At 33.8% G+C, this 24390-nt stretch overlaps 1 protein-coding gene and 2 long non-coding RNA genes across 7 annotated transcripts; all 3 read left to right on the forward strand.

The window, feature by feature from the left end:
- LOC132180858 (vegetative cell wall protein gp1-like) lies at nt 1-9269 on the forward strand. 5 transcript variants are annotated; one of them, XR_009440207.1, is made up of 2 exons: nt 1-507; nt 2311-3854. XR_009440207.1 is itself a non-coding variant. In XM_059593846.1 (2 exons), exons 1-2 carry the CDS (start codon nt 492-494, stop codon nt 8999-9001), a joined length of 387 nt encoding a protein of 128 aa, XP_059449829.1. In that variant the 5' UTR covers nt 101-491; the 3' UTR covers nt 9002-9269. The 5 variants fall into 5 exon arrangements, 2 of the variants coding, with proteins under 2 accessions (XP_059449829.1, XP_059449822.1); XR_009440208.1 differs by having other exon boundaries at nt 2725-3854; XR_009440210.1 differs by having other exon boundaries at nt 2774-3854.
- A 6366-nt stretch (nt 9270-15635) lies between these two features.
- LOC132167988 (uncharacterized) lies at nt 15636-19243 on the forward strand. The gene is made up of 3 exons (XR_009438736.1): nt 15636-15740; nt 15836-15975; nt 18707-19243. It is a non-coding gene; the product is annotated as an uncharacterized LOC132167988 (long non-coding RNA).
- A 2939-nt stretch (nt 19244-22182) lies between these two features.
- LOC132167341 (uncharacterized) lies at nt 22183-23789 on the forward strand. Its single transcript, XR_009438676.1, has 3 exons — nt 22183-22470; nt 22574-22716; nt 23291-23789. It is a non-coding gene; the product is annotated as an uncharacterized LOC132167341 (long non-coding RNA).
- The last annotated feature ends 601 nt before the right edge of the window (nt 23790-24390 follow it).

Genomic DNA, 24390 nt, shown 5'->3' on the forward strand with positions numbered 1-24390 from the left:
TTTTCCGTGCTTCGATGCCTTTTCTCTCTCCTGTCGAAATAGTAAAATGTCCAAAAGGTCCAAAACTGCTTTTCTCTTCCAATTTGCCTTTTATAAAAGAGCGTTGATAGTACAGAAAAGGAGAGGATGAGACTTGAGAAAGGGGGAGGAAGAGCGAAAGGGAAAGTGAGCAACGGAAATTCATCGGAGTGAGAGGGTTGGAAAGGATAGCTGTTTCTAGATCTATTCTTTCCCAACCCTCCCATTCCACTGGTTTCCTGTTGCTACAAATATTGCTCTTTGATTCTTTTTCAATAGAAATATGCTGCTTCTTTGGAGAAGGAAGTGAAATCGAAGCAGGAAGAGGGATAGGGTGAGATGGCTGCTGGATGTTATGGGTATGGGAGAATTGGGCAGGATACCTCAGATGAGAATATATTCTTTCCAATACCTCCCATACCAGTGATTTCCAGCTGTTCCTGCCCTTCCCTTCTTTTGTCCTGCCCTGATCCATGCTATTGCGATCTGGTAAGATCTCGTTCTCTTCTTATATTTGGGTTTTTTTTCTTCTTCTTATGGTTTAATTAATGTCTCCATCTCAAGATCTACACAATTTAGTCTGTGTTGTTGGGTTAAACTCTGATTTGCACTTATTTTGCTGTGATTAACTCTAATTTATGTTGTTTCCGTTTCTAAAACTGTAGAAATCGGCCTGTATGTTTAGAAATGTGAATAGTATAGGATGATAACAAATATATTACCATTGGGCGATAGAATATTGTGAGAATATTTGTTGGCCATCGTTTGTGTAGATCTATAGTTACTGTTTTTTACAAACTTTTGTCTAGAATTTTCTGTCATAAGGAGAATAACTTGTATGTGGATCCGGCACAGATCGTTCATTTTGAGCTATTAGAGATGTCAGATTGACATCTCAGCATAATACAACTTAAGAAAAGAAAATAAATGCACCAAATCACATCCAAATCTACTAAAAATTAAAAGATCTCACCTTACATATATATATATATGGATGTGATTTGGTGGGTGTTTTTATTTTTTCCCCTGAAGTTGTAGCTGAAGTGTAATCTCTCATTGAAGAGCACAAAAGAGTGTCAGATTGACATCTCAGCATAATACCGCTTAAGAAAAGAAAACAAATGCACCAAATCACATCCAAATCTACTAAAAATTAAAAGATGTCAGATTACATATATATGTGGATGTGATTTGGTGGGTGTAGTTATAGTTGTAGTTGTTATCAAGTGCATGGGTAGTACTAGTAGGTTACATGGTAGTTGCAGTTGTTATCTATTGTTATCTTTAGTTGTTATAATGTTGTTTGTAGTCCCATGTTACTAGACGTGGATAGTTATCTTGTGGGTGGGTTTCTTTGTATTTACGTGGGTAGTTATCTTTTCTTAAAGCTTAGTATAAGTCAAGTGATTAAGGAGAAGAGGGTATCTAAATTGTAATCAGACATTTGTCTTTGTGGTTTTCTGCTATCTGAGTGGAGTATTGTGGTATTCTCTCCTACCGGAAAGGAGCTTTCAAATCTCATCTCATTCTCTACGCAAAACCAGGTTCTTATCTGTGTATATTTCAAACTCTCATCTTATTTGTTTGGCCATAGTTCCATATTCGCCTTGGATTGTAAGAAAGTTGACTATTGCAAAAATATAAGATGAGAGTTGAGGGATTTCGTGTAAGAAACTAATGAACTGTGGGACTCACATCTTTCCCTATTGACCAAAGGCATGGAAAATGCAGGACAGTTTTATTTTTCCTTTCCTTATTTTCCTATTAATATATAGCCTTTGGTTATTATGATAGTAATTTAACAGTATAAATTAAACACATGATATTCAATATCCGAGTTGTTTGTCTTATCTTTAGCGCACATATCAATGTGCTCAAAAAGCAGAATAAGCATCAGATTAGTGGGGTAGTATATGAAAGATATTCACTAAACTAAAAAATACTTGCAAAAAATTACAAGAAGTAAAAGCCAGAAACTTGAGTGAAAAGATTAATGGAAGACTTTTTCATTAGTCTAGGCTAAATTTCTCGTACGCTTTTGAATTATTGTGCTCAATATATGCCGTTGTACAGTTGTGAAGATTTTGCGGATGTGATTGGCATCTTTTCCTTTGCTTTACTAAAGTCTGTCGGGCTGCTGCCTGCTCATTTCTTTTCTTTTTACTTTTGGTGTTGGTGGAGGTGATAAGCTTAGCATCTTTCCCTTTCTTCTGATTTGATCAGGAATCTTTTATTTTTTTAAGTATTCCGAGGATGTTTTGTTTAACTTATCCTCGTTCGAATCTTTTGTAGGGACCAGGATTCCTGTAATTGGGTTTTTTTTTTTGTTTTTTTGGGGGCAGTGATTTGAGAGAGAGGATTTCTCTCCGGAGCAGGGAGCCCAATTGAGTGGGCCGCTCGGCTCGGGCAGAGAAGCCCCGTCAATGTGGGTTGATAGCCTGTTTATTGAGGGGACAATATATTGGTCTTTAAAATCCTCTTTACACGTAATTGACTTTCCAATAAAAAAATGAAAGAAATTGGAGTGTTTAAATTCTGAATAACGTTTGTTAATTGTTATTATGTAAAACAGTTTTTAGTATTGAAAGGGGTTTATTTGCGTTTCAAAAACTTAATCAACTGAAAAAAAATATTTGGTTAATCATAAGACAATTCAAGTTTTTAATTTATGTTTTCTGAAAGCATAAACTAATTTCCCAAGTGCAGAATAGTCTTTTGACTATACTCTTATCTTCCCCTCATCCACCCTCATCAGCCAATGTGCACAACCTTAGAACCTTGTTGAAGAGCTGATAAAGGAAGGCTTTCGAAAGATTGTCGAACATAGAAAGCCTCGCTAGATGAGCACCGCAAAGACGTGACCATGGTCGCCATTTGATGGTGCTTCAGGTTCTTTGATGGTGCTTCAGGTTCTGTGTTCAGTGGCAACATGGGCATAGGCGCTGGAGTTATTGAAGGCGGAGCCAAGATTTTGGTTGGTGAAAAAGATTAAAAGATAGATTTTAAAAAATATATATTAAAAATATTAAATAATTATAACCAACTAAATAAATAAAGGAGTCAATGAAATTGCACTTATATATTTTATACAAGATTGAAAGATCTATTAGGAGATTCGCTAAATTTACATAAATATAAGTTGACATTGACACTGGTTTGTTTAGAATTCTATTTGTACTTGGTAAAATTATTAAACACAAGATGTGTTTGGTCTCATTTGCGTGGAAAAGTATGTTTTTTGGTCATTTGCGTGTACTAACAATAATTTTGAAAGTAACGACTTCATATAATCTTCAAAAATGAGTCATATGGCACCCCTTTTTGGGGTTACCATATTCTCATAGTGATATCAAATTATCAATGCTCTAGAATGGTTCTTTGTCGTTTTTCAAGCTCCCTGAGGGCATGCTTCTCTAGTCAATTACTCAATCACTGGCAATTGGCAATAAATACAAAATAGGATGCTATCTCGCTATATGTCTATATCCACAATGATCAACCTTAGTAGAGACAATATTTCATGTCTACATGGAATTAAATAGCCGAACATCCTGCTACAACCCAAGAATTAGCAAGGAATTAGCAAGGAAGGACATGAATCATGCATTTGGTGCGCTTCAAGCACAATTCGTGCGGACCAATGCACGAAGAGTAGTGCAGATATTAGGTTTGGTACCTGGAGTTGGGTTTGATGATTTCCTGTTTATGTATTTTTGTTTACAGCATATAAAGGTGATGTTTCTAACTGCATATATAAAGTTGCTGCGAATCATCGATCTCCCAAAGCCCATCATCATGATTTTAATTTAACTAAATACTTAAGATTGCTTACTATAATTCAAGTTATGGTGGGAATTTGTGGTGTAGGGTGCCTTGAATTCAACCAACTTTTTTGTCGGTTTTCAAGTTAGCCCGTACTTTGCATGAAATGCACCTGTACGTACTACTGCAGGTGCATGTGGTGTATTTAACATACCTTAGCTATTTTTGGCTGGCCACATGGTTTGTTTTAATGCCTCTGTCATTTTTTGTCGTCCCAACCTTTTCTTTATCCAATTAGCTTATTGATTCGTCGTTGGGTTTTTCCTTGCTCTAGATAAAGTTGGCCTCCCACCTAAAATTCTGTAATTTCTCCAACCTATATTATGGTAAAGATTTCCAACACATTAATCGCCCATTTCAATATCTTTTTTTTTTTTTTTTTACAAACATTTCAATATCAAATCTTTTATAAAAAGATCTTAATACATAATATTTATTTTAATTAATTGTTCTAATCCTCTCTAATTATCAACTACATGTTTTTTTTTAACAAAAAAAAAAAAAATCAACTGCATGTCAGTTTAGAACCTGTAACTTCTTTTTATGAATGTTTTTCGGATCACAATTGGAGGGTACGTAGTTGTACGAAGAGTTAGCCCTAGACAGTAGACCCCCTCCCGCTCCATGGCATCTTGGGCTTCACCCATTCAATTGAATCAAGGGTTAAATATTTCAGATCCCCATAGGGTTTTTCAACTTTATTTTTTCTCTCCTGGGGTTTTATTTTTATCACAGGAGGTCCCTGTAGTTTTGATAAATGACCAAGTTAGTACACCCGTTAGTTGACTGTTATGACTGACACGTGGACCAATCAGACGTTGACACGTGGCACATTTAATTTTAAAAAAAAATTTAAAGAAAATGTATTTTTTAAAAAAATTAAAAAAAAAAATAAAATTTGGGGGATAACACTAGATACTTTAATGTCAGTGCATGTTAACTATTTGGAATAACGCTTTTATTTATTTGGTTCAGAAAATTGTAATGGATCAACTCCTAGAGTTTTCAAAAATAATACAATTCAATCCTAAAAGCTAAAAATAATGGATTAAGATCCCCGAATTTTCCTTAAATTTGAGTTTTTTAATTCAAAAATCAATCATTCCTTTCATTTAAATGTCTAAAATAAGCCACGTTTTAGAATTTAACGAGAAAACTGCTAAAGTATCGTTTCCTTCCTAAAACCCACATATTTGAGGGATTTGCTACGCTGGTGTCCCTCCAAAAAAAAAAGAAGATGTACGACCCTTCTTCTACTTCTACCGTCTTCTTCGTCACGTCTGGAAAAATATTCGAGCTTTTGATTTTTACTGCGTGCTTGCTTGAGGCTTGTTTTCTTTCAGAGAGGACTGACTTAGATTATGTACCTGTACTGAAAAAAGTGGAACATATGGAGAAAATTGACCTCTTCCTCTTCTGCAGAACGCCAAAGTCTCTGCAGAAGAATTTCTGAGAAAAAAAAGTTCTTTGAGCGCTAACATTTTTCTAAAAAGAAGGTACTTGACTACTTGGTCTATGATGTAATCTGCTAGCCTTCATCTTGCTGTTGACAGGAAGAAGATTAATTAGGATTTCAATTACCTAACTATTAGCCATGCAATTCTATGGAACTTTTTTATTTATTTATTGTGTAAACAAATATAAAATTAAAATAATAGTAAATGGTGAATCCTAGATGTATACCAAAGCTATTCCAGTCAAACATGGTTAACTGTTTCAAACTTTCAAAATTACCAAGTCAAACTGTTTCAAAATTACCAAATTTTTTGTTGGCTTTCAAGCTAGCCTGTATCTGTGGGGCATTTAATATACATATACCTAACCTTTGGTCCCCACACGGTGTATTTAATGCACCTACGTTTTTGTGGTTTGGTCGTCCGAACTTTTTCTTTGTCCAATTAGCATATACATTCCTTGGTCTTCGTGTATTCATTATGGACCACAAATCTCGAGTCCATGCAAAACTACACCATTTTCATGTGACTGATTATTTAGCTCGCGAACTCCATATAAATACGGTACTTAATTTTAGGATTGGAGTTTAAGTTAAATGAATTTGGATCATAAAAGGATCAAATCGTTTAATAAAAGTGTCACATGAGCTTATTTATATCAAAATTTTATATTTTTTTTAAATAAATTTTAAGTTTAACCTAAGGGCTGGCAACTTATGGTCCGTTTGGGATTGCGATTTCAATAAATGAGATTTTAAAAATTACATTTTTAAAAATTACGTATTTGAAATCGCTACTTTTTAAAATCGTAAAGGCGTTTGGTAAAACATGTTAAAAAGTACTTTTTTATTAAATATTTATTTTGTGAAATCGTGATTTTTGTTTAAATTTGCGTCTTTTCAAATAAGCACTCATAGCCTGCGTATAGAAATCACTTTTTTTTTTTCTTCCTATTTTAGATTATGTGTTTTTTAAATCGCAATGTCAAATGCTTTATATTTTGCGATAAAAACACAAATTATTCTTGCGAAATCGCAATCTTAAACGCATTACTAACCTACAAACCCGACACATAGTTTTAGGGTTAGCGTTTAGGTTAAACAGGGTTGGATTATAAACGAGTCACTCATTTAATAAATGTGTCTTATTCGTGTCGACATAAATATTTGTGCCCCTAAAGATTTGGTAGCACTTATAAGGATTCTAACTTCATCTTGGTTGGTGGGTGTTTCCTTGCTCCAGATAAAATGGGATTAATTCTGTGGAAGAAATGAGAGAGGGGTACGGATTTTGGGAGATGGTTCGTGGGTGTTTCCTTGTTCGAACACTTACTTTCTTCTCGCATAATTCTCAATCAGTCAATCCGAATTCTCTGAAATTTCCTGTCCAACAAAGTTAGCCAATCTTGAGCCATTATACAGCTAGCCACTATAAATATAGGCTTTTGCCTTGTATTTTTTCGTGTCTTGCTTAGAGAATTTGCGTGTAGAAATTTTTCTTTGTGAGAGAACGAGGTTTTTGGTTGTACTGAGGGATTTGGATTTGTTTGCTTTCGTAACTGTTTACAATTCAAAATCTTCTTTTGTCACGAAAAGACAAAATAGAAATGGCATTTCATGCAACACCAAAGAATGGCGGGCTTCCGTTGTTTACCCGTGCTTTAATCCTACCAGTCTTGATAGCCACCATCTTTCTTATGCAAATGGCTTTGATTGACGCAGGTTAGTTTTTTTTTTGTTTTTTTGGTGCATCTTGATTTTTATTGAAGAATATCATAAACTGATTAAGATCTCGTGCAATGCTTCTATTTTATTGCACTACAATAGGACGGGTATATAAGGATAGAGGAGGGTCTCACCCATTTGGGCAAGTGTTTGGGCTATTCGGTTCTTACCTATTTTGGTTGCCGGAGCAACTACTGAACCCCTACCCTACACTCATATACCATGTCCTAATTGCATCGTAATAAAACATAAGTATTACACTAGATCTCTATTCGTCGTAACTTAATGCAATTGATTGTTTGCTTTGTTTTATTAATCAATTATTTTCCATTATGATTTTCAAAAAAAAAAAAAAAAATTATTTTCCATTATGAAATTTTTTTTAGTGTGTAATAGGACATAAAGTATTACACCATATCTGTATCCATTATAAACATAACTCCATGCAAATGATTGTTTTATCTTTCAATTATCAAAATTGAGTGAGGAAACTTTTTTTCTTGTCCAAGAGTTAAATGCAAGTACAATCAACTATCGAATTTGATTAGTTTCAGTCTTTTACTTGGAGCGAAATTTGGTGAAAGGAAAATGTTTGAGGTTCAGGTACTATAGTTTTTACTATAATTTTAATTCAAGCTGGTGTGACAGTTTATAATTAGTTAAATAATTAAGAATGTATTATTGATAAATAAGCCACTAATTAATTAAATTTATAAGTTATATTTTTGCTTAAACACTTCGTGAATTTATAAAATAACTTGTAATGCGTACGTACAAGTTTTAGTACCCCTAAAAAAAGGTATATGTATAGTTGGAGTAACAAAACAAACAATCTCTTCAGAATCTTATTTTCTCACCGTAATTGGTTGAGGTATTTTCATTCATATATATATAGGACAAATACAAGTAGAGTTATATACAAACTTGTATACAGATTCAAAAGAGAGTAAACTGATCCTAATGCTATCTCATACGGAGAAGTTGTACATGGGATAAATACAACCTTATCACTTATCACAATAACTAAGTCTTTGATTCTAATGCTATCTTCTCTTGAGCTTCTATTTCATTCTTACTTCTTATCTTGATCTTCAATATGATCACATGTGGTGTTAGACTTCAATATTACAACTTGTGCTTTAACATGGAGGATGTTTTCTCACCTGCACTGATTTTGAATAGCTTGTTCAGAAATTAGAAAATATTAAAGCAATTGTGATCATTACGGCTATAATTATTGATTTTGGTTAGAACAAGGAAGCACATTAAATCAACCAGAGTTTTTTTTCAAGCTAATTTTGGGTTTTTATATAATACAAATTTATAGGCTGAGAAAAAGATACGAGATTTATAATAAACAATCTCATGAAAAACAAAGAATCCTCTTATCATTCATGTCTTTTCCATGATCTGAAACATATCTGTTTTATTATATGTTGGGTTAATCACTCATCTGTTTTTTCAATTTTCATTGTATCAGTCATTTGTTAAGGTAGCATCTGTTTTTTCAATTAGTGACAAATATAATTCAATGCTGCCTTAACAGAGATTGGGTTTGGTATCCGTATAATTATTTGGGTTTGATAATTTGGTCTCTATTTTTTTTTTTCAGATCACAATTGGAGGGTGGTTGTACGAAGAGATAACCCTCACTCCCCTCCACCTCCATTAGCCGCAAGGCTCCGTCGTCAATATCCAAATCCAGGAGGAGTTTTTCAACCAGAACCATCACCGCCACTGCCACCATCACCGCCACCACTACTGCCACCGCCACTACCAACATCACCACCACCATCACTATTACCGCCACCACTACTGCCACCGCCACTTCCAACATCACCGCCACCATCACTATTACCGCCGCCACCACTGCCACTGCCACCGCCACCGCCACCATCACTATTACCGCCACCACCACTGCCATGGGCAGGGGGCACTCATAGACTTCCACGAGGAATCATAAGTCCAACAGCAGCCCCCTAGTTGTCCACATATTTGCTTCTTTTGAATGCCATCTGTTGGAACATTTGATAAATTAGGTTTATTGATATTTTCCTTAATATGTTATTTCTCTTTATGATAGAATATTTTTATTCTCCGTTATTATATTTCCTTGTAAGGTTTATTTTCTTCCTTAATTAATTTAAGTATGCTTTAGGATTTCTTGTTAACTACACATTGTTTCTCTATAAATAGAGAGTTATGTAAAATTGTTTAATATAGTGAATATATAAGATGTAGCCCATACGTCTCTCTCCGCTTCCGCTCTCTTTTATTTATCTTTCATATTTTAGTATTTTATATATATTTCAACACCATCCAGGATTATATTGCTCCGGCCGGGACTGCTTTATTATTTCAGTGGTGAAGAGAGAATGTGGTAATTGTAGCTATACATGTCTTACTATTTATATGAGTAATGGCCTAATGGGGGTGGCCGGCCACCTCTAGGCTCAAATGGGGTGTCCCGCCACCACCCCCAATGATTTTTTTTGTTTTTTTTATTTTTTTAACATGGAGACATTTTGGGGAAATCAAGGGTGAAGTTGGAGTAATTTTGATATATTTGATTCTTAAAGGGCCACGTGTGACGCATGTGACTTGCCTACTGTCCAAAAAGACAGAATTTCTAAATGGAATGAATAAATTGAAAAAAAAAAAAAAAAAAAAAACTTAGTTAGAGTACATTGTCAATTTTAAACTTCGGAGATAAAATAAAAAAAGGGTACAACTTCATAGGAGTAAAGTGTAATTTCTCCTAATACATAATACTTTTTCAAGTATCAACCAGCAAGAAGAGACACCTCTTCATTACAACCTTGCTAAGTTGCCCCAATTAGAACTTTTAAGGTGTAGTGTTCACAAGCTAAAATAATTGAACTACTTTCACCATGAAAAACATTCATTACCTGCACTATTGCTCCAAGTTGAGAACTCCTTTATTTGTGTAACATGCTACCTTAACCTTTGTTTATATAAGATGACACCTTAAAGTTAACTCTTGCCTTGCTTCCCATTAACTCTCCTCGTGTTCTCCATATTATTTTCTAAAAGAGCAAAAAAGAAAGTGACACTTATTTTTTAAAAAAAATAATATCCACTCATAATTAATAAAACACCAAGAGAACACGAAAAAATCAGTTCCGAATTCAATCCCTTCACAGTCAGTTCTACCCTATATAGACAGATTTTTATATGCGTGTATGGTGGAATTTGGTGGTTGGATTTGACTTGCCGTTGGGCAACCGGGTATGTAATGGCCTATAGATTTGTTCAAATTTGTTGCTTTGCCGTTAACCTCAATTTAGTGTTAAGGCCCGGCCCAGCAGTGAGTTAAAATGTTGAGAATGGGCTTGAGGCTATAATGTTGCCCATGAAGCATCGGATTTTCACGGTGAAAAGTAGTTCAAAGCCCGGCCTGACAAGGTTCAAACGAATTGCACATACACCTAATATATCAGCCCACTTTGTATTGTGGATTTTATTATCATCATTGTTTTTTTTAAAAAAAAAAAAGTCTTTTTTTTTTTCGGAGAAAATAAGATACAATTTTTTTTTTTTTTTTTTAAAAAAAAAAACCTACAGTTCACAAACCCAAGTTAGCCATACTTGAAACTGACAGCCCAAAACTTTCGTCATATGGTATATCCCTACTCCCCAGACTATGATACTCCAAATCCAAGATGACAAATCACTCAAAGACAAGAAAAGTAGTAACGGGGACCCACGAAAAGCAGAGCACAAGCACGTTAACCAACTTAAGATTAGCCAATCATTTTTTTTTTTTTTTTCTTCTCTTTTTATCTTGTGCAAAACCAGTCAATTTTTTTAAGCAAATATTGCGTGATGTAAACTCTAATTTAATATCAACATAGCCCCAAAAGTGCAAAACTCATCTCTCTAGAACGCTCTGTGGGAAAAGAATATCAGACACCCTCAATTTCTCTGTCTCCATTGCTATCATGCATTGCAATACATCAAAAATATGAACGAGATATTGGTTTTTGCCACGTTCTCAATATCCCCAATATGATTTTAAAATAAAATAATAATAAAAAAAAATTCACCCAAAAAGTGAGCACTGAATTTGAATCCAAATGGGATCAGCCACCCCAAGGGCCGGTTGGGGGTGGTTGAAGCCACCCCAAAGGCCCAGGGGTGGTTCAATCACCATTTTTCAATCATAATTGTTTCTCTTAATTTCAAAAACAAGAAGAATCTCCAATTCCGTTATTGAGACTGCCTTGAATTCAACCAAATTTTTTGTTGGCTTTCAAGCTATCCTGTATGGGTCCCTACACCTAACATTGGACCTAACATTGGGTCCTCACACCGGCCACACGATGTTTTAAATTAATGCACCTATCTTTGGACTTGGATCCTCTCAATTTCAAATAAAATGGAGGGATCCATTTAGTTATTTTTAGAGGGGCAATTCTATCATTTTAAATTTTTTGGACAAAAATGCCCTCTAAAAGTATATAAATGGATCCCCTCCATTTCATTTGAAATGGAGAGGATCCTTCTTCCCTGTCTTTTTATTTTTTTGTTCCAACCGGATCCTTCTTCCCTGTCTTTTTATTTTTTTGGTTGTTCCAACTTTTTCTTTGTACAATGAATTTTTTTTTTTTTTTTTTTAATGAGAGACTCCTACAAACAGACCACTTCATGGGAATAGAATCCTCTTCAGTTCTGAAGAATATTTAATTACTTATAGTAGATGATATTTTTGTATTTGAACTGGAGAAGAATCTTAATTCCACTTCGTGTTGGACTACAATTAATAGTGAAAATCATAGAGTAATTCCTAGAAGGGCATGCATCAAGGAAGTAGGGGTAGTAGCTTATGTTAGTGGCTAGTTATTATCGTTTTTTTGAAAAGAGAATCCAGACTTGTATTGATTAACAACATTCCTACTCAACAAGAACAATCTCCTGGATACATGTAGGAGGCTAGTTATTATCCATGTTTATGTTAGTGCTACATGGGTAGGTAGTATTCAGTTGTTATGTTATGTTAGCGGGTAGTTATGTGTTATGGGCTAGTGTGTATCGTGGGTGGTTACTAAATGTGTTGTGAGTAGTGGGTTGTAAGCCTAGTATAAACCAAGAGTCTAGAGATTGGTTGGGGTATTGAACTTGTAATCTGACTTGTGCCTTTGTAGTTTGTTTCCAACCCTTAAGTGGATTTCATTATCTATCAAATATCTACATATTTCTGTTCAATTTATTGTGGTTCTTATCAACAATCATGGAGTCCATTCAAACTACACCTGTGTTTTACATTAATATACCTAACCTTTGGTCCCCACACGGTGTTTTAAATTAATGCACCTGTGTTTTTATTTTTTTGGTCGTCCCAACTTTTTTCTTTGTCCAATTAGCTTATTTTCGTAGTTTTTTTTTTTTAAATGAGAAACTCCTACAAACAAGCGTTACAGGCCACTTCGTGTTGAGTACAATTATCGAGTCCATTCGAACTACACCATCCACACAAGCCGGGTAAAACTTGGATTCCTAGCCCAAGGATTTGGTAGTACCTGTAAGGCTATAAGGATCCAAACCTTAGTTTCAATGGTTCATCACCGCCACTAGCTAGCTCAACCCCTTGGTTGGTTCGTGGGTGTTTCCTTGCTCTAGAAAAAATTGGATTAAAGTCTATGGAATAAATGAGAGGGAACAGGATTCTCTCTATTTCAAAATCCCTCAATTTCCTCTATTTAGTGCATTTTGAAGGGTATTGTTGTCCAAAAGTTTTAATAATGGTAATGCATTAAATGCAATACCCTTCAAAATGCACTAAATAGAGGAAATTGAGAAATTTTGAAATAGAGAGGATCCTGTTCCGAAATGAGAGAGGTGTACCGATTATGGACTGTCCAGAAAGTCTTCGCACTTGGGACCCGCACTTTTTTCTTTCATCAATTCTAATTCTCCGAAATTTCCCGTCCTCCTAAATACAGGCTGCATGATGCACATCTCAGACACAACCAGAGATTGGGACTTCCATTCATAATATTTAGAAAGCCCTCTTCTGCATCCACAGTAACACTATATATTCAATCCACCAACTTAGAAAATTTAGAACACATCTAATCAATGAAAAGTGAAACAAGAACATGTGAACACAGGCTAGATTTTGCTTACTTCACATCCACAGTAACACCATATTCAATCCACCAACTTTGAAAATTTAGAACACATCTAATCAATGAAAAGTGAAACAAGAACATGTGAACACAGGCTAGATTTTGCTTACTTCACATCCACAGTAACACCATATTCAATCCACCAACTTTGAAAATTTAGAACACATCTAATCAATGAAAAGTGAAACAAGAACATGTGAACACAGGCTAGATTTTGCTTACTTCACATCCACAGTAACACCATATTCAATCCACCAACTTTGAAAATTTAGAACACATCTAATCAATGGAAAAAGAAACAAGAATATGAATGCGAGCTAGATTTTGCTTACTTCACATGAAGATGAAAAGAGAAGCAAGAATCGTCATAAATGGACTTAGCGGAGCGTATGTGATTACTTAAAAGTAACAAGAAATAATCGCAACTCTACTCACTTGTACACCCCTCGTACAATATGAGACAAGTGACCACCGCTCATAAAATTGATGTTAAGTTTTTGGGCGGATAATAGACAAAGAGACTAAAATAGCTAATAAGAGAACCATAAGTATCCATTCTGATGGTTTTTGAAACTGAGATAACCAAAAGAGATTTAATGAGTGCGACTGTTATCATCCAAAAAGAAAATCATAAACTATCATATATATATGTTTATAAAGATGTGGGCAAGAGTTATGTATTAACTGCAATTAAGCAAGTCAAGTTGTTAAAACTTTATTCTCAATCAACTAAAAATTACGTCTCATAAAGTAAAAATAACTAATTCGAATTTTCTTCCTCCTTTGCTTCGTGTGCGGACACTTAAAAGTTACAATCACTTTAGAATTTTAATTTTTAGTTTATCCTCAATCAACTAAAAATTATGTCTTGACAAGATTTTTGTGGGGATTTGGGGTGTAGTTCCTTGAATTCAACCAATTTTTTTGTTGGCTTTCAAGCTATCCTTTATGTGTGGGGCATTTAATATACCTAACCTTTGGTCCCACATGGTGTTTTAATGCACACTTCTTTTTATGTTTTGGTCGTCCCAACTTTTTCTTTGTCCAATTAGCTTATTTTCGTAGTTTTTTTTTTATTTATTTATTTATTTTTATTTATTTTTTTTTTTATAAATGAGAACTCCTACAAACAGGCCACCTCATGTTGGAGTACAATCATGGAGTCCATTCAAATTCGAACTACACCATTCACACGAGCCGAGTAAAACTTGGGTTAGTGGCCCCAAGGATTTGGTAGTACCTATAAGAGCATTTTTAATGAAAGAGTTAAATGTTACTTTTACTTAAAATAACTTTTCAAATGTTTAAAAAACTTCTTATATTGGATTAGCTACAAAAAAAATGTAAAATAGATATTTGATTGGAAAAGCTAAAAAAAAAGTTAAATGTAGCAGCACTTTTCAATAAAGCTATTTTATTTTTTATTGTTTCTCACCTATTTTATCTTTTTTTCAAATTTTTTCCTACTTTTTCTCTGCATGTTCACTTTTTCCCTTTTTTTTTTTCTCACATGTTCTCTTTTTCCCAAAACTTTTTTTACTTTTAATAATATTTTAATAGAATAGATAGAAATATAGCTAATCAGATGTAAAAACATTTAAAAATGACTTAGCTAAATTAGATAAAAGTGAGTTTTGAGAAGCCATGTTACATAAAAATATAGTTCCTCCATTGGGAATGCTCTGGCTATAAGAACATTCTCAATAGAAGAGACAAATGTTGTTTTTATCTAAAATAGCTCTTCAAATGTTTAAAAAACCCTCTATATTAGATTAGCAAAAAAAAAAATGTAAAATAAATATTTGATTGAAAACGCTAGAAAAAAAGTTAAATATAGCAGCACTTTTTATGGGAGTTATTTTATTTTTCATTGTTTCTCTCACATGTTTTCTCTTTTTTCTAAATCTTTTTTCTATTTTTTTCTCTGCATATTCTCATTTTTCTCACATGTTCTCTGTTTTCCAAAACTTTTCTTACTTTTAATAATATTTTAATAGAATAGATAGAAATATAGGTAATCGAATGGAAAGACATTTAAAAATGACTTAACTACACTATATAAAAGTAAATTTTAAGAAGTCATTCTACATAAAAATATGACTCTTCCATTGAGTATCCTATGAGGATCCAAACCTCAATTTCAGTGGTTCATCACCACCACTAGGTCAACCCCTTGGTTGGTTCGTGGGTGTTTCCTTGCTCTGGGAAAAAAAAAATGGATTAAATTCTATAGAATAAATGAGAGGGGTACGGATTTTGAAGTGTCCAGGAACTGTGAAGATGTAGAGCCCACTTGTTAAGTTATTTTGGGACCCGCGCTTTCTTCTTTCATCAATCCTATTTCTCCGAAATTTCCCGGCCAATAAAGTTAGCCAATCTTGACCCATTACACTATACAGCCACTATAAATACAGGCTCTTGCCTTATATTTTTTTGTGTCTTGCTCAGAGAAATTACGTGTAGAAATTTTTCTTTGTGAGAGAAGGAGGTTTTGGTTAGATTTGGATTTGTGTGTTTTTCAACGCCTTTTGTATTCTATATTTTATCAGTAAATTTGGTTTCCCTTTATCAACGTAAGTAATTGTGCTTTTATCACATCATATTTTTTTTTCCCCTATATGTGATTATTATTATTTTTTTATAATTGTTTACCATTCAAAATCTTTAGCTTGTCACGACAAGACAAAATAGAAATGGCATTTCATGCGACACCGAAAAATGGCAGACTTTCGTTATTTACCCGTGCTTCAATCCTACCAATCATAATTGTCACCATCTTTCTTACGCAAATGGTTTTGATTGACGCAGGTTAGTTCTTTTTTTTCTTAATCAGATTCGGTGCATCTTTCTTTCTGCTCATTGTTAATTGAAGATTATTATAAACAGATCTCGTGCAATACTTCTGTTTTATTGCATTTATTGCATTGCAATAGGACAGGTACATAAGTATAGAGAATGGTATCACTCATTTAGGCAAATGTTTGGATTGTTCGGTCCTTACCTGCTTGGGTGGTTGCTCGAGCAACTACCCAACCCTATCTTGCACTCATATACTATGTCTTAATTACTCTGTAATAAAACATAAGTATTGCATTGGATCTCTATTCATCGTAACTTAATGCAATTGATTGTTTGCTTCATTTTATCTTTCAATTATTTTCCATTATTAAAATAGAGTGAGGAGAGCTTTTTCTTGTCCAGGAGTTAATGCAAGTATAATCAACCATCAAATTTGATCTCCCCTGTAATCATTTTCTCTTATTCATTTAGAATTTTTTTGAAAAAAAAAAAACATCAAATTTGATTACTTTGAGTTTTTTTACTTGGTGAGGAATTTGGTGAAAATAAAATGTTTGGAGTACTATAATTTTTTTACAGGCTGATGTGACTATAATTAGTTAAATAAATAAGAGTGTGTGATTGACAAACAAATCACTGATTAATTAAATTAAAAATTCGTATTTGTTGTTTAATCATTTCATCCATTTGTAAAATAACTTGTAATGCAAAGGTTGTGGTACCCCTATAAGGTATATCTATAGTTGGAGGATGTTTTCTCACTTGCATTAATTTTGAATAGCTTGTTTAGAACTTAGAAAATATTAAGGGAAAATTACACTTTATCCCCCTAAAGTTGGCAGCGATTTTTAATTCGACCTCTAAAGTTTTAATTTTTGCAATCCACCCCCACAAAGTTTTAATTTTTTTCAATTTAGCCATTTCGTCAGTCAAATCCGCTATGACTGACGGAACAGTAATCACGTGCGTTGCACGTGATCACTTATGCCTTTTCGTACCCAAAATGCCCCTCATCCCAACAGACTCTCACTCCTCTGTTTGACGACAACGACCCAGCTCTCAGCTCTGATTTCCACTCCATCTCGTCATACACGAAAGCTAGGATGTAGCCGTCGTCCTCTTTCTCCGAACTAGAGCTACTTGGAAGGAACAAAGGCTCACCGTCGTTCCTCTGTTCTCCATGGATGTGCTTCCTTAGCTCTTCAGTGAAGAGGTCTACTTTGGCGAAACCCGATACTTTTGGCCATGCTGCTTCAGCGACGGCAAGGGCCGGGTTCTAGGCGAGGAGGAGCGCGCTGCTGAGAACGTCTACATCAAGGTCTTCTATTGTTTTTCTGTTTGTTTTCTAAAAAAAAATAAACATCGGAGAAGTGAAGAAATTAAATCGATTACAATCAGGTCCAATTGATTAAATCGATTCCAGTCTACCAATCAAAAAAACTTGGACAAATTTATGTTGATTTAATTAAATCGATTCCATTTTTTTTCCATCAACCAATCAAAGCGATTCCAGTCCAACATATTAAGCGGACCTCTGTTTGGATGCTGAGAAAACTTGGAGAAGTGAAGAAATTTTGATATTGAATGCTTACTTTTTATTTATTTATTTTTAATCTGAGCCGCTTTGAACATCAGAACCCACCTTGTGGTTCTCGAGGATGAAGGTGATCGTGAAGCTCAAGAGCAACGTCGAACCCATCTGTTTTGTTTCACAAATGAAGCCTTCAAATTGCAAGCAACTAGTGGAGGCTTAGTCTCTCAAAACCGCCTGTTTATGTTGAGAAGGTTATGAGAAGAATTGCGAAAAGGCTCAACTCCACAAATTGACCTTCCTGTTCTCAAAACCTGTATCAAAACAGATATAAGAAAGGTCAATTTTTACGTTTCTATAATACCATGATAAAGAGTTTAATAGGTTATGAAAAGGCTCTCAGCCAATTTGTGAAGCAGAGAGGCTTAGCTTATGTTTATGGATTTGACGACACCTAGGAGGAATGGACGGACGAGATGGTCGGGATCGTTAGGGCTTTGAATTAGAAATTGTCCATTCAGGTGAGGGTATTTTTTGGTAATTGATTTGATGAGGGTGGAGACATTTTGGAGAAAAAAAGGCAATAGTGATCACGTGCGTCACACGTGACCACTATTCCGTCAGTCAAAACGGCTTTGACTGACGGAATGGCTAAATTGAAAAAAAATTAAAACTTTGTGGGGGTGAATTATAAAAATTGAAACTTTGAAGGTCGAATTGAAAATCGTTGCCAACTTTAAGGGGGTAAAGTGTAATTTTTCCAAATATTAAAGCTGTTGTGATCATCTTAAGGCGCTATAATCATTAATTTCAGTTAGAACAACGAAACAAAATAAATTGAATTGAGCTTCTTTCAAGCTAATTTTAGGTTTGATAGAATACAAATTTATATGCTGAGAAAAAGAAAAGAGATTTGTATGAAACAAGGAAATGAAAACAAAGAATCCTCTTATTATTCATTTATTTTCCATGATGATGAGAAACATATCTGTTTTATATGTTGGGTTAATCACTCATCAAACACATTGCATGCTTCTTTATTTCTTTGAATTTTCGTTGCTTTACATCAACAGCATAAGAAAAATAAATTTTAGCAAGCTCATGACACTCTAAGGGTAAATATAATTCAATGTTGCTTTACCAGAGATTGGTTTTGGTATCCGTGTAATTATTTCGGTTTGATAATTTTGTCTTTATATATTTTTTCAGATCACAATTGGAGGGTGGTTGTTCGAAAAGTTAACCCTCACCCTCCTCCCCCTCCAATACTAGGAGAGCCCATACATGTACTTCCAAAACCACCTTTGCACCCACCATACAACCCTAAAAGACCACCACCACCGCCACCGTCACGGCAGCCACCACCACCAGCAGGGGGCACCCACTGATAGACTTGTACAGTTCCACATGGAATCATAAGTCCAGCAGCATCCCCTAGTAGTCCACATATTTGCTTGTTTTGAATGTAAAAGGCAGCATTATATTGTTCAGGGAATGATTTATTATTTCAGTGGCAATGATAGAATGTGGTAAATGGTAATTGTAGCTACACATATCTCCTAGTGTTGTTGGGTAGGGTCCAAGTGGGTGGCAAGTTGAAGATTGAAGACAATCAACCCAAGATACTTAAAGTCCTAAGTTAAATATTTGGAATAACGATTTTATTTTATTTGATTCAGAAAATTGTAAAGGACTCTTAGAATTTTCAAAAATAATATAATTCGGTCTGAAAAAAGTTTGAGTTAATATGTTATGGATCAAGATTTCTTAGAATTATTATGGCACATTTGGTACACGAAATTGTTATTTCTTTAATTATAGGAATGAGTATTACTGTAAATAAAATATGTTGGAATGAAATAACCATCACTATTTTATGTGAAAAAATAAATTTAAGGTCTCCAAAGAAGCCTAAAATAGTAGAATATAAAAACAAACCAACCACGTAAGAATAGAAGATAATATAATATAAAATAGTAGAAATGTTTGTTTTTCATCTTTGAAAAAGCAAAGACATATACATGAGCCCCATGATGTTGATTCGAGGAAAACAACTCATACCACAACACTATTCTAATGTTTGGTGACAACAAATAGGCTCCCAAACTAAGATTTGAAGGATCTACCATTGACTTATGTAGAGTCTACATAAGTTCACAAATTTAATGGTTGATTTGTAAGATAAGATAGAAAAAATATTAACATCAATCATTTTTCTTTTCTCATATCATCTTACAAATTAATCTTTAGATTTGTATACTTATGTAGACTCCATAAAAGTCAATGGTGGACTCCATAAATCTAATGGTTGATCTATTGAATTTACCAATTTTAATTAAACCCTAAAGATTCTCTCCCATCAACTAAAGATTCTCTCCTTTAGATAAGAGGCACCACATATGATATGGTGTATCTCAAACTTATAATAAATAATACTCTATCAACCAGCAAGAAGAGACACCTCTCCATTACAACCTTGCTAAGTTGCCCCAATTGTAACTTTTAAGGTGTAGTGTTCACAAGCTAAAATAATGGAACTACTTTCACCATGAAAAATCCATGTTTCATCCTTCATCAGCTGCATTATTGCCCCAAGTTGAGAACTCCTTTATTTGTATAAGATGTTTATATAAGATGACACTTTAAAATTTGGTAGTTGGATTTGACTTGGGCCGTTGGGCAACTGGGATGTAATGGCCAATAGATTTGTTCAAATTTGTTGCTTTGCTGTCATTCTCAATTTAGTGTTAAGGCCCAGCAGTGAGTTAAAATGTTGATGTTGGGCTTGGAGCAACAATGTTACCGATGAAGCACCGGATTTTCACGGTGAAAAGTAGTTCAAAGCCCGGCCTGACCAGGTTCAAACCAAATGGGCCATGCACGTAATATATCAGCCCACTTTGTATTGTGAAGACGTGGGCATTGGGTTATTCATTGACTGCGATTAAGCAAGTCAAGTTGTTACAACTTTTTTCGTGCCGTACAGGCAAAGATACATGCCTTTTTTTTTCTTTTTTTTTTTTTTTTAAGAATGATAGCGGCATAAATTTGGCCTAATTTTTTTTTTTTTTTTTTTTTTATATGGTCATTTAAAAAAAAATTAAAAAAAAAATTGAAGTAATAACATCTTATATGGTCATTTTTTTTATTTGGTATTTTTTTTAAAAAAAAAAATGATCTTTTTCTTCAGAATAATGACAATTTTTTTTTTTTTAAAAAAAATGCCAAATAAAAAAAGGACCACATAGGATGTTATTACTTCCAATTTAAATTTTTTTTTTTTTTTAAAAAAAAAAGGACCAAATAAAAGAAAAGTTAAGCAAAAATTGTATTTATATATAAATACTAAGTGAGAGAAATAAGAGTAACTTTCTTTTTTGGTATTTATAAAATAATATATAAATAATATTCATATAGTACTAAGACGACACTAAAAAAAATACCCAAAGAGCATCTAACATTTCCTTTCTTTGAAGACTTTTGTGGGGATTTAGTGGGTTGACTTGAAGTCAACCAAATTTAATATACCTAACCTTTGGTCCCCACACGGTGTTTTAACATACCTAACCTTTGGAAAAACAAGGAAATGTGAACCCCAATGTTGAATTGAGGAAAACAAGTCACACTAATATTATTCTATCAACTAGCAATAAGGGAGACCCCTTCTTTAGAAATTTCTCCTTTCTCCGTTAGATCTTGCAAATTAATCCAAGCCGTTGTTTCATTATATTTTGCATTAAATGCAATTCTTCTTTTAATCCCATCCATCCATCGCATATTCCTACAAGAAAATACCTTCACACGTCCCTACCAAATGTCAATGATACACAAACTTTGAAAATCGTCATCTAATCTTATCTTCCCTGTTATTTCCACCTATCACATTTTTTCAGACAAAAACTCATTTAGTTATTCCTCAAACATAAGTTTTTTTTTTTTTTTTAAGTGAACCTTTGCTCCTTACTTAGGGTCTACGTACAAGCAAGCTACTAATCACATAACCATTTTGTAAGCGGTTGAAAAAGAATATTTATAGATATGTTATTTTTGTTTCCTTTAGTTTCTCTACTTATTTATCATCCAAAAATGTGGGTTATTGACAGTGATTAAGCAAATCAAGTTGTTAGAACTTTTTTCGTACCAGTGTTAGCTATAGAATATGTGAAAGTGTACTTAAGATTTCTGATTTTTTGTTACCTTTTAAACTAACCTGTACGTGTCTTTCTATTTGGGACACAAAGTGCGGAGGAAATTTTTTTCAATCTATTCTAATAAATGTCAAGTGTCTTATAAGTTATAACATGATTGAGTTCCTCAAATATCAATGTTTTGATTCCTATATTAGTAGAAATGTAATAAATGACTATTAAGAATGTTAAAGAAAACATATGAATTTCACACATTAGATATTACTCGACATTTATTAAAATATATTGGAGAAAATTTCTATCCTTTTATTTCTTGGTTGTCCCAACCATTTCTTTGTCCAATTAGCTTATTCCTTCGTTCGTGGGTGTTTCCTTGCTCTAGATAACATTGGAATAATTATGTGGAAGAAATGGGAGGGGACTTTGGAGTGTACAGAAGGTTTTTGCACTATTAGAATGTATTATGGCTCACTTGTTCCGACATTTTGTGACCCGCACTTTCTTCTTTCATTCTCAATTGAAATCATTTTTAAATTTTCAGTCCAATAAAGTTAGTCAATCTTGAACCACTATAAACAATAGTGATAAGAAATGAACCGGAGATGATCTGTACGTTTCCTATAAATACAGGCTTTTGCCTTCTAAATTTTTTGTGTCTTAGAGAGGTTATAATCGATAGCCTTGCTTAGCTAGAGAGTTTGTGTGGAGAAAACTAATTTCATTGTGAGAGAAGGAGGTTTTATTTGTACTGAGGGATTTGGAATTGTGTGTTTTTCACCGCCTTTTTCTATATTTTATCGGTAAATTTGGTCTCCGTTTATCAAGGTAAGTAATTGTGCTTAATCACATCATTTTTGTTCCCCAGTGTGATTATTATCTTTCTTTTTTCTTTTTCGTTTTCTAATTGTTTGCCATTCAAAATCTTTAGTTTGTCACGAAAAGACAAAATAGAAATGGCAAAATTTCATTCAACACCAAAGAATGGCGGGCTTCCATTATTTACCCGTGCTTCAATCCTACCAATCATGATTGTCACCTTCTTTCTTATGCAAATGGTTTTGATTGACGCAGGTTAATTCTTTTTATTTATTTATTTATTTTATTTTTTATTTTTTCAGAGTCGGTGCATCTTTCTTTCTACTCATTGTTAATTGAAGAATATCATAAACAGATTAAGATATTGTGCAATATTTCTGTTTTATTGCAGAGCAATTGATTGTTTGCTTCGTTTTATCTTTCAATTATTTTACATTATCAACATAGAGCGATTAAACCTTTTTCTTGTCTAGGAGTTCATGCAAGTATAATCAACCATCAAATTTGATTACTTTCAGTTTTTTACTTGGTGTGGAATTTGGCAAAAGGAAAATGTTTGGAGTGTCTGACAAATCAATTACTAATTAATTAAACACATTATCAATATCTGTTTTATTTGTTGGGTTAATCACTCATCAAACACATTGCAAGCTTCTTCATTTTGTCTTTCAATTTTCATTGCTTTACGCCAGCAACAAAAGGAAAATAAATTTTAGTGAGTTGATACTCTGAGGATAAATATAATTCAATGTTGTTTTAACAGAGATTGGTTTTGGTATCCGTATAATTATTTCGGTTTGATAATTTGGTCTTTTATATATTTTTTCAGATCACAATTTGAGGGTGGTTGTACGAAAAGTTTACCGTCAGCCCCCTCCCCCTCCAAAACAGGCAAGTACCATTCATACGGACATTTACCCTCGGCCCCCTCTGCGACATCAGCCACCACCACCGGCAGGGGGCACCCACCGATAGACTTCCACAGTTCCACACGGAATGATAAGTCCAGCAGCAACCTCTAGTAGTCCACATATTTACTCGTTTTGAATGCTAGGCAACATAATATTGTTCAGGGAATGATTTATTATTTCAGTGGCGACCATAGAATATGATAAATGATAATTGTAGCTACACATATCTCCTAGTGTTGTTGGGTAGAGTCCAAGTGGATGGCAAGTTGAAGACAATCAACACAAAATACTTAAAGTCAGTGTTATATATTTGGAATAACGATTTTATTTATTTGGTTCAGAAAATTGTAATGGACTCGTAGAGTTTTCAAAAACAATACAATTCAGTCCTATAAGTTACGTTAATATTTTATGGATCAAAATTTCTTAGAATTATTATGGCACATTTGATACACAAAATTGTCATTTCTTTAAGAATATGAATGGGTATTACTGTAAATAGAAGATGTTAGAATGAAATAAGTTAAATAACCATTACTAGTTTATGTACAAATTTTTTTTTTTTTTTTTTTGACATGTCCACACAAGTGGGAGAGGGGGAATTCGAACTAGTGATCTCTGCTTCATAAGGCGTGGTCTGAAAATAATAGAATATAAAATAAACCAATCACACAAAAATAAAAAATAATAATAATAGTATAATATAATAGTAGAAATGTTTGTTTTTTTATCTTTGGAAAAACAAAGACATGTGAGCCCCAATGTTGAATTGAGGAAAACAAGTCATACTACAATATTATTCCATCAACTAGCAAGAAAGAGACCCCTTCTTTACAAATTTCTCTTTTCTCCGTTAGATCTTGCAAATTAATCCAAACCAATGTTTCATTATCTTTTGCATTAAATGCAAACAACGACCAGGAATCCTTCTCCTCTTCAAACCTGGTCCGCCTAATCCCCATGCGCGACCCGCCCCTTTATACCAACCATTCGTTTTTTCTTCTTTTAATCCCATCCG

The sequence above is a fragment of the Corylus avellana genome, chromosome ca1 (assembly GCF_901000735.1).
Source record: "Corylus avellana chromosome ca1, CavTom2PMs-1.0".
NCBI classification, from domain to species: Eukaryota; Viridiplantae; Streptophyta; class Magnoliopsida; order Fagales; family Betulaceae; genus Corylus; species Corylus avellana.

What these genes read in the sequence shown, in the direction of transcription:
- LOC132180858 (XM_059593839.1), top strand. Translation starts at nt 6,901, where the DNA reads ATGGCATTTCATGCAACACCAAAGAATGGCGGGCTTCCGTTGTTTACC. An exon ending in AATGGCTTTGATTGACGCAG is followed by an intron (nt 7,016 to 8,630) that starts GTTAGTTTTTTT and finishes TTTTTTTTTCAG; the next exon opens with ATCACAATTGGAGGGTGGTT.